The sequence below is a fragment of the Styela clava genome, chromosome 9 (genome assembly GCF_964204865.1).
Source record: "Styela clava chromosome 9, kaStyClav1.hap1.2, whole genome shotgun sequence".
NCBI lineage: Eukaryota > Metazoa > Chordata > Ascidiacea > Stolidobranchia > Styelidae > Styela > Styela clava.
The window spans coordinates 15,691,283-15,702,714 of NC_135258.1; the positions used below are offsets into that span (position 1 = coordinate 15,691,283).

The 11,432-nt window shown below is 34.6% G+C and overlaps 1 protein-coding gene across 2 annotated transcripts in view; it reads left to right on the forward strand.

Annotated features, from left to right (window-relative positions):
• Positions 1-10,084, forward strand: part of LOC120340134 (acetyl-CoA carboxylase-like) — a 38,598-nt gene extending 28,514 nt beyond the window's left edge. For both annotated transcript variants that reach the window (XM_039408392.2, XM_039408393.2), the window contains exons 40-46: positions 455-569; positions 806-950; positions 1,379-1,524; positions 1,940-2,094; positions 2,197-2,370; positions 7,680-7,799; positions 8,516-10,084. In XM_039408392.2, coding sequence (XP_039264326.2) covers positions 455-569; positions 806-950; positions 1,379-1,524; positions 1,940-2,094; positions 2,197-2,370; positions 7,680-7,799; positions 8,516-8,671 — 1,011 coding nt within the window. In that variant the 3' untranslated portion in view covers positions 8,672-10,084. The remainder of the gene's footprint in view (positions 1-454; positions 570-805; positions 951-1,378; positions 1,525-1,939; positions 2,095-2,196; positions 2,371-7,679; positions 7,800-8,515) is intronic.
• Positions 10,085-11,432: the final 1,348 nt, after the last annotated feature.

Below are 11,432 nucleotides of genomic sequence, written 5' to 3' on the forward strand. Positions count from 1 at the left end.
TTGGCCACCCAATAGCTTTCTACAGAGAAGGCTATTCAAATGTTGATTGGAACTGCATTTTCATCAGGAGGTCCAAAATTAATATATTATAAATGAGTTATGTTTGATTTTAGAAATATATTGTAATAGTTTCACCTGTAAAGTTATCACATCGAGCAATTAAGTCTCGCAGAGTAACACAAAAAATATTACATATAATTTCAGAAAACAATAGAAATTAGAGAACTTATTGAGTCAACTTCATCTCAACTTCCCTGCATTTCCGGATTCCAACTCGTTGACATACGATGATCTCTAAATATTCTCCATTGTACATAACATAATTAAGAATATATCCAAGATTTGTTATTCAAAATTATTACTTCAAATTGGATTTATAAATGCTATATTATTTGGGTTTGATCATCACTATAACTAAACCGCTTCGTTTAAAATAGTACCCTTCTAATTGCAGGTTTGGTACCCTGACTCAGCTTACAAAACTGCACAAGCAATTTTAGATTTTGATCGTGAAAACCTTCCGCTTATCATGTTTGCAAATTGGAGAGGATTCTCAGGTGGAATGAAAGGTCAGTTATTGGAAACTGCTTATACAGTGCCTTGTTTAGAGTGGAGGCGCGAAAAATATATTCAAAAATTGAAATATAAAGGAAAGAGATAGATATATGTAGATATATGTAGTCGAATATGCCCTGCCCTGCTGAATAAAAAAAATTTACAAGCCTATGTCTGCTTGACTTGACCTTTGTTCAGTATAAAAGTGCACTCCTTACATAAAGATCATCATTTCATTCTTTTTATTTAGACATGTACGATGAAGTATTAAAGTTTGGTTCATATATTGTTGATGCTTTGAGAAAGTACACACAGCCAGTTCTTGTGTATATACCACCACATGCTGAATTAAGAGGAGGTGCTTGGGTGGTTGTGGATCCTACTATAAATGAGAAGTAAATTTTATTTTAATTTTTTCCAGAATTATATTGTAACTGCGTTTTTTTTGGGTAGTTATAACGGAACTGTCTTTACTGTGTACTTCTGCTATGATCATGTCATATCTTGGGCAATTAAATTATTCATATGGACTCTTGGGAAACAATAAGGGTTCTGCAAAACTAGATTTAATTTTCTCGAGCTATTTTTTAGCTAAAACATTTGTACATTTCGTATTTGACCCGCGGGCCATAGTTCACCCATATCATATTTATCCGCTATCCTTGCACCTTACAAATTTCAATATTTGATTTCAGAAAAAAAACGGGTAATTCTGCGCAAAAGTAATTCTCTCTTATACTTAATAATAGCATAAATATGCTATTTTTTGGATTAAAATTGGAATAGAATCGATGTTTTATCAATATATTTTTTATAATTTCAGTCACATGGAACTGTACGCTGATGAATTAGCTCGAGGAGGAGTTCTTGAATCAGAAGGAACAGTTCAGATTAAATTCCGAAAGAAAGAATTGATCAAAACTATGAAAAGACTTGATCCTAAATACAAGGAACTAACACAGAAACTTTGTAAGATCTGTTTTTATAACCATGTTAAGCTAGGACTAATGAGGTTTAATGGTTTGGAGGTTTGAATTGTGTGGGGAATTCTTTTGTGCTGGAGGGGTTGCTGGACTCGTCGCTGTTGTAGCTGGTTCATGTAACCTGTCTCCACTCACCATCATGTCTATGTGAGTGTTGCTGCTCGATAACCAGTTTTGGTTCGCCGCGTCCTCCCTTCCCCAGTAATGTAATATCATTTTTTGCATGGTTTATGTCTTTTTACTGGTTGGAAAAAATAAACTTAACTTCACATGCTTCTAAAACGAATAACTGGCTAACTATTCTCATAACCGACAGACTGGTACCAGTAACTGGACTAGAGGCTTTGGTTCGCAATATGACCGAGTTGTCTTATCGACTTTCCTCTCCTCTTCTTTTTCAGTTGATCCTCTCATGCCACCAGATCTTCGTAAGCAAATCGAATCTCAAGTTCAAGAACGAGAAGAAGAATTACTTCCAATGTACCATCAAGTTGCCGTTCATTTTGCTGATTTACACGACACACCCGGTGTTATGCTACAGGGTGGCTGCATCTCCGTAAGTCAAATTTTATAACCTAATCATTTTTGACAGAGGGCACTAGGATTTTAAATTCAATGTTTGATCAATATCATTAAATTTTTCGTTACTTTTTAACAGGGTATACTGAAATGGCGCAGTTCTCGTAAGTTTTTATACTGGAGGTTGAGACGGTTGTTACTGCAAGATACAATAACTAAAAAAGTAGCAAGCGATACAAACAAAGACATGTCACATGCACATACCAGTGCTATATTAAGAAGATGGTTTGTGGAAGACAAAGGAACTGTAAATGTAAGTAAAGGAAACCTTTGTTGCTAGTCCAGAAGTGTGTGTTGTGTACCAATATGGAGGTAACCAATTTTGTTTGCCTTCCTTACATCGAGTTGTGTAAAGGGACTGAAATCTATAGGGTATATTCACTTGGCTAACACAGACAGTCCCAGAACTCGTAATAGAACTAAGATTGGGAAAATCGGAATAAAATGATGGCCTAACCCTAACCTGGTACACACTCTTTGGGAATACTGTCTACCACTTGCCCATTTATAATGTGATGACAAGTAAGGTCTGTGGAGTCGGAAGAAATTGAAATTCATCGGATCCCAGACAATTTCAAAATGACTTCAGCTTCAATTTGAGAATATCTTATCAAATTTTGACAATACAAGCTTTTGGATATGCAACCTTTTCTTGGTTGTATGTTGGGGAATCTGAGTCAACTTGTTGGAAATTTTCAACTTTAACTTTTGAAAGTATTATAAAGAATTCAAAATTCCAACCTTCGTTTTGCATCCCCATTCGCAGGAGTAACTTCGGCTACAGGCTCTCGCATTCATACCCTAGTCAAATCTTGAATTGTCAATCAGTGTTCACTATTAGCGCACTTTTTTGCGAAAATTGCGAAGCACTTTCGCAACTTTTTTTAGGGACTGCGAAATAGCACTTTTTTCCGATTTTGAAGAGAAATAGCACTTTTTTCCGATTTTGAATGGAATAAAAATTCAAAGTTGACAAATAAGTAACATACTAGTACTTTTGTAACTCAATTCTGCATATCATAACAATATTTACCGGAATTCTAACCTATGAGATGCAGACATAGGAGATAAAGCTTTTGCATTAACGGCAAAATTCTTGTTTATAATATGATTATTATACAAGCACACCGATTCCGCTTCTCCCGCAAAAAACGCTCCCGGGGCGTTTCTTTGAACCAGAGTGGTCATGTGACTATCGATGAATTCAAAATGACTATAAAAGTGTTAGTAACGTGATATAGTCACTTTGGATGAATTGTGACCAAACAGCACGATTTTCAAATCAGACGAAACTTTTAGCAGCATGTCACAGATTTGCAAAATCAACAAATTCACAAAATACCATTTTATTTTATTGTATTTTATTGTAATCACAATGTTGAAAGGACGTGGCATTTTCCGGAATTTTGCGATATTTACACAACTATTTCTCATTGATATGCGAGGATGGGTGGGCAAAATTCAATATTTTTTTGAATGGAATATTTTTAAGGAGTACCGAATAAACGTGGTGGAAACATTAAAAAATCGACAACAAAGCCTTTTTACTGGTTAATTCCGTTGTAATCGCTAATTGTTCTTGTCACCGATCGTTTTGGCGGCGATATCCAGGTTTTGGGTAATCTATATTCCCGCCCTCTCTTTTTTACAAATATGAATTCTTGTGGGTCGGCGGACATCGAAGTTTTATATTTCGGGTTTACCCGTTCGTTCACATTGGCAACAGCTGTTGAAGACATTGAGGACTCAAATTAACATTTGCGTTGGCTTTAATATTACCTATCAGGATTTGTAAATTTACCGTCCCAATTTTATGCGAATGGTAATATTATTGTCCATACCGTGATGCAGATATTTATTAAGACGATAATTAACTTTCTCATGTATTTCTATGATGATAAACTTCGCAAATCTGAAATTGTGCCAATCCTGAATGTTGATTTGAAATAGTGATTGAATAATTCGGCTATAAAGGCATTTCTGCGTGGTCATAAGACGAGATGACGTTAATGAACAGCACTTCTTTTACAGGATATTTTACGTATGCGACTTAATGCTAAAAAGATTGGACTCGAGTGCTCGAGTGCCTAATAGAGGTCAGGCGCTAATTGTAACTAATTCCCTCAAGTTTCAACGTGTTTTCAACAAAACAATACCCGGGCGATAATTATTGCTGAAATGTTACCGAGCAATTCACAATTTTATTTATGGAATTTGCAAATTCACCAGTTTCTTGACGATTTTGATATTGTCACGCCCTAATTATTAGTGCAAAAAAATACTCCCCTTCTTCCGCGGCGGTTTGACGGGTTCTTTGTTCCACTCTTCAGAAAGTTCTGACACGGGGATATAGAATACTGAATCCGGAGGGTTGAATCCCTGTCCACTTACTGGTGATTTTCCGTTTTGAAATGCGTGAAACATTCTCTATTTTAAATTAAATGACGTTTCGCGGGCGGAGTTCTCCCCGAAAATGATGTGTTCCAGACGTTAGTTAGACGATTTGGAATGAAACATTATTTACGGTTAATTCAGAACACATTTTACTCTCCATGACACCCGGTATCCGAAAATACAGTTGTATCTCGAAAAATGTGTTTCGTTACATTTAAAATAAAACATTTTTGCGATTAATTTAGATCATATTTTACTTTTCACGACACCCGTTTCCGAAAATACATGGTTATATCCCGAAAATGTGTTTTGTTACATTTAAAATAAAACATTTTTGCGATTAATTTAGATCATATTTTACTTTTCAGGACACCCGTTTTCGAAAATACCAGGGTATATCGCAAAATGTGTTTTGTTACATTTAAAATAAAACATTTTTGCGATTACTTTAGATCAAAATTTTACCTTTCACGGCAACCCGTTTCCGAAAATACAAAGTTATATCACAAAAAAATGCGTTTTGTTACATTTATTTTGCATTCCCAAATAAAGGTCGTCGATGAATCTGTTCCTGTCGTTCAATCTCGACACACGTTTGGACGAGTGTGGGGTGGTTTTTTGGTCGACGATAAATTAAAAAGTTGCCACACGTTATTTGTATAACGATAATAACTGAAAATTAAGATTTTATAATAGAAGTGAATTTGTCTCAAGATGGTATTTTACGATTTCTGCCCACAGAAAATAAACACGCTGACAGGCTTGGTCATAATTGATATTCGTTTAATTTATTTTACACTATTAATAAACGCGCCACACCAATTGCGACCATATAAATTGCAGTCGCATCGGTATGGACTGTATGTTTTTGGCGCTCTCACATTAATAATAATTTTCAACAAAACAATACCCCGGCGGTCATGAAAGCTGAATTCGTTACCGAATAATTCACAAGAATTCGTTACCGAATAATTCACAATTTTATTTACGGAATTTGCAATTTCAAGATCTCACTCGACGATTTTGATGATGTCATGCCCTAATTATTACTGCTTAAATGCCTCAAAATACAACAAATGTAATCATTTTCGACGATAACAGGCGCAACAATTCGTAAACGAGCCGTTATAACAAAATTCGCGATTGATTTTACCTCTCTCTTGTTTACAATGTTAACATCCCGCCGGCCATGTATGGTCGAATAAAATGTTCACATATTCGAAACATGACTTGGCCAAGGATGGAAGGGATCACTAAATAGCTAATAGAAAGTACATACGCGAGGGTATGATATTAATATCGAGAATATTTGTGAGCATATCACAGGACGGAAATATTTTGCACCCGGCTGTTTGTTGGCAGAACAACGATACGCTAAAGTTAATTGGTCGAATACAGGGAAGTATTTATTTATCATCTCACTTGCGAACATTTAGGTTTTGGCGGAATTGTACGATCATGTTGTCTTTCTTAAGTAATAACTTTTTCAATAAATGTTCATTTTACTTTTGCGTCTTTATTATATGTCGGGATTTCATTTATTTTAAATTCGAAATTGTCCGAAATGCTCCAACAGGTGTATAGGTACAATAATAATAGTACTTACCAAAGTACTTACCAGGGAAGTTTAATACACACCATGTGTAAAGGGCGTCGTAACTCCCGTTTATTAATTATAAATTTTTTTACATTCTGCTTAAAAACGGTAGTCATCTCACGTATCTCTCGCGACCAAATCTTTTTTGTTTTGTATGGCATCGTCTTGGCGACGAATTTATTGCCGACTGAATTTTAATTGTGTTTTAGGATAAGTTATTTTCTGTTTGTTGGTTTCTAAACTTTACAAACTTTATCAAATTGATTGGTATTTCGAGACACTCTCAAAATTATTTGGGATCCATTATCATATCATTCGTTTATTTTTTATATTCATGTTTTTCTCAAGAATCACCCTCGTTATATTTAGTGTACCTTCGCAAAAGAAAACTCTTTGATGTCATCGTTCCTATTAGTGTAATTGAAATATATGGAAACCTCGCAAGTGGCATTGTGATGCGAATATTTGATACTAGGTCAGCAGCATTACAAAGAGTGCTATTTATGAATGCTGAAAGTACATGACATTACTAAACATTTTGCCAATATATGATGTTTTCTGCCCGATTTAAACTAACTCGCACGCAAACCAAGGCATGTCGACATTTAAAAATTACTTGTCTTTCGGTAAGCTCTGAAATAGTATAATATAAATGTAAATGAGAAATTAGGTCACGCTAGCTCACGAAACGGGAGGATTTTCAAAGTGATCTTGTGTAATATTTCGGAGAAAAAATGTTGAAAAGAAAGTAGGTCAACCTATCTCCTAAAACAGGGGAGTATCCTGCTTAATATTTCGGAGGGAACGTAGGTTAACCTATCTTTTAAAACAGCGGGTGGCGACTTTCAAAGTGGTTCAAAATCACAAATTAATAATTATCAGATTAGGTTTAGGGATGAATCGAAAAGTTGAATTTCCAGCGCGCCTAACCCTAATTAGTTGATTGCTATTTATATTTGGGGGGGGGGGGGAGATTATTTTGCACGGGATTTGTACAAACGATCCACCCTGTAACTAATATGGTTTCCAGCCTGCCTCGTGTCTGTTAGTTGGAAGGAGTAACAAATGTGAAAGTCTTTGCTGTTTACACGAGTAAGCAACGTAAGCAACTGACACCGTGATACATTGCATGAAAGTTTTGTGGGCGGCAGGTGTTAGCAGATGTCATTTCGTTGCCGATGAATTCGCTTGTTTTAATTAAACATGAATTCGCCTAAAGGGAACTCGTTAACGGAAAGGCTTCTCTTTAATTCATAATATTAACCGGAGGAGCGCTTTTTCGAGTATCTATGCCGTTTTAAATGGGTTATATGAAAGGCTAGGGCACCTAACTTGTTAAAATCGGCAAAAGCACTTTCGCACTTTTTTTTTGAACTGCGAAGCACTTTCGCACTCATAATTTGCTTAGAGTTAACACTGTTGTCAATGCCTAAGAAAAATCCATTCTCTCCAAACATATGTGTTGTGCTTGTGTTACATGGAATTATGTTGACTTTTCTTTTTTGTTAATATAACTATAGGATTTTATACAAAATAGGAATAAATGAAAATATTGTTACTTTTCCACTCAGGCTCATCTATGGGAAGATGACAAAGAAATTGTAGATTGGTTGAATAAACAATTACAAGAAGAAAAATCAACTGTTAATGAAAATATTAAGATATGGCAGAGAGACAACTCTATTCATAAGGTATGCTTTTCAATATTTCCCTGATTGGAGAATGTTTTATTTTCATCTTAATCATAATTAAGCCATGGCTTGAGGTCTGTCTGACTTCTACAATGAATTAGTAGAAGAACTTTATTGTGCTTCATCCAATTGATAGTGGGCATGTGGAGGTGTATTGAATAAAGTGAAAATACTTGAATAAACACTGATCCTAATAAAACAAACGAGTTTAAGATATACCGGTATTGAGAACTGACTTCATAACAAAATTTTGAAATAGTAGCTGGACTTTGAATACTTTGTATGAATACTTTGTATATAGGCATCCCATTATATTATGTCTTGACTTTGAAGCCATGTTTAACATCTCATCAGGTCTAACAAATTGGGTATGCTATGCAGAATCACAAGGTTGTGATTTATTTAAGCATAGTAGCTTATTAAGTATAAGGTGATGATGATAGTGAAGAGCATTTGTCCATGTACAAGGTATATAAAGTACATGTTATGTACTTATTCTGTTGTTATGTAGTAAGGTAGACAGACTATAGTTTTTGAAATATCTCTGGGGTGTATTTTATTTAATATTGTTTCTTTTTTATCCCAATTCATGTTGTGCTTTTGGAGAGAAAAATAGTTTCAATTTAAATACTATCAAATTATTTTTGTGATTATTACTATATTCTATCCCCAATCATGCGAAAACTTTCAATGTCAATTTACGTTATTTAATACAGATTCGAGCACTGGTACAGTCCAACTCCGACGTTGCTATGCATTCAGTCATTCATCTCATTCAACAATTGACGCCATCACAATGTCGTGACGTCACTAAGATCCTCGAAACCATGGCAACATCAGAGACAGCAACCCCATCAACACCTGATACGTAACTAACTGAAATCATTTTATCCTGTTTTTTTTTTGTATTTGTACTAATTAACGGCACTTTATTGTAAATAATTTTGTTTGTGGGATACATTTTTAAGCTTTTTTTTCATGATTTTTTCTCCAAAGATGCCATTGAAATTTAATTGATTGTTTTCGATATACCACGTTCCGCATTTTTAAATGTGATCTGGCTTTATGACGACCTATAACCCAATTCAATTTCTAGTGTTATCAGAGCGAAGATTCAATGATAATTATAAAATTTTGATTATATTATCTGTGTTATTCTTACTGTATCATTACCATTCTCATGAATTTGAAAATAGAGGGAAATATTATATTAATGTTAGCGTGCATCGAACTCGTAATTGATAATTTTTGAACTTCGAAAATAACCGGTCTAGCATTTTTATTAAAATGATTTAAATAGGTATTTTAATACAAATGATATTCTAATTGCCTTATATTTTATGATTTTCATTCAAAGCTGTATCCGCGATTTCCTGCTGCTTATCTGCCAATAAGCTTTGCCGGATGTTGCGGATATATTGCTGTTTATAAATTGTGCCTGCTTCGTGCGTTTTCATCTTGGCTTACCGTTCCCGAATTCAAGTTCCCATACTGGCTTCGCCCGACTTGCTGGTTTCTTGCATGATACGCATTTGACATGTGAAATTCCGTCCATTTAATTTTTTTTTCAAATAAAGACGCTTGAAGATAAATTATCAAATTCTTTACGAAGAGATTGATGTTGAATATTTTATTTTTCTTCTTCGAAATACCCATCAAACTGATTTTAAAAAATGAACGATGGTTAGAATCCATTTTCGTCTTACTCTTTGGAAAACATATAGCAGTTTTGCTTATCCAGAGAGTTGAATGGAGCATGAAACTCTCTGAAAAATAAAACGCAATTGAAATGAAATTCACTTTATAAACTGTGATAAAGTATTCTTTAAATTCAACTTTCATCGTTATACTCTAGTTACCTACATTTCAGCGAATGACGTCTATTACATTCTAGTCGAAGTATAGCCGATGCTGAGTATTTGAAATTTTGAACCAAAATTTTTCTGCTCTCCGAATTTTTATTTGATGGTATTGCATTCTTTGATGATAAATATATTTGAATTACTTCGAATCCAATGTTATTTTTACTGATTTTTTTATTATACTTCTACGGTGATTCTTTTTATTTTGAAGTTATAAAATCTATCTTTTTAGAAGTGTTGATACATACTCGTGCTGTTCGTATGTTATGTCGTAATTTAGACACGGACCATCTATGTACTGCGCCTTAATCTGCGTTCCACCCCTGTCCCATTGATAGTCTGGAACTGAAAATTTTCTGTTTATTAATGATTTGTACTTGAAAATTGTAATAAAATTTTATTAAAATAAAAAGAAACGGATTATTATATTTAGTTATTTGCGCCATACGACATTCCGCGGATAATATCGAAAAGGGCGCTCCAGAAGTGTGTGTACCAGTATGGAGGTAACTAATTTTGTTCGCCTACTTTACATCAAGTTGTGTAAAGGGACTGAAACCTATGGTCAGGGGGTATATTCATTTCGCTAACACAGACGGTTCCCGAGCTCGTAATAGAACTAAAATAAGGAAAATCGGAATAAAATTATGGCCCAACCCTAAACTGATACACACACTACGGGAGTACCTCGAAAAGAACCTTTTGGAATAATGGTAATGACATTGCTTGCTAGGACTGGTCTCGACTAGCGTTGCACCCTGGCCTATGCGACAAAGATTGCGCAAGACCCAGTTTAGTTAGAGGTGGGGAAAATTAAGGATTTGTAATGGGGAAAAGCACATTTTTATATTTTGTTACCTTTAAACTGAGCCGAAATCACGATTTAAAGTAACTTTACTTCAAGATCCCTTATTGTAGCGAAGTCCAACAGTATGTAATTAACATATTTTCTGCACAATGGCTCTATGGAAATATAGGATTTTCTTGAAAATTGTTTCTCATATAATGGATATTTTCAAATGAGAGATTTTGTTGGAGTCGATATCCCTCTGTCGTGATTTCAAAAAACCCAAAAGAGCGATGCCAAAACGAAGTAGTTATGCAATATTTCACAGTAGACTAGCGGTACCGCAGTCTTCACGACTTCGATTGGTCGCAAACGCAGAACCGCCACAAGATGAGCAAACAAAAAACGAATTTCATAAAGTCCACAGAAATTTTTGAAATAAATAAAAAAGAAAAATAGGCTACACTCTTTGAAAATTTTAAAGAAATTGGTCCGGCAGTAAATGAGAAAGGCGATTATTTCACAATAAGAAGAAAATGATGACTAACTAGAACAACAACATAATAACCAAACGATCCATATGTACATTTAGTGTTCAATAAGGTACAAAGTTTTAGTTTTCCTGGTTTGATGGAAGTAAACGTACTCCTAAAACCATAAATAAATAAAATACACTTCTTTGGGTGAAGAAGTTAAATTGAAAAAACATTGATTTGAATAACGATGAATTGGTATTGGAAGAAATGCTAAATGGGAATAAAACATACTTAAATGAAGTCAACAGTTACGCTGATCGTTATGTAACAATGTCGTAGAGCCTTCGATTATAAGATGGTGTAAGACTGTAAGATGCGACCTGCAATAACACATTTTTCCGCATTTTCCTACCTTTATAGGTGAACTAGTTTCATTGCCTGGATGATTGGTGTATATAACTAAAAAGAAATAAATAACTGAGTCTTTGCTCCCGTGTGGATATTTATT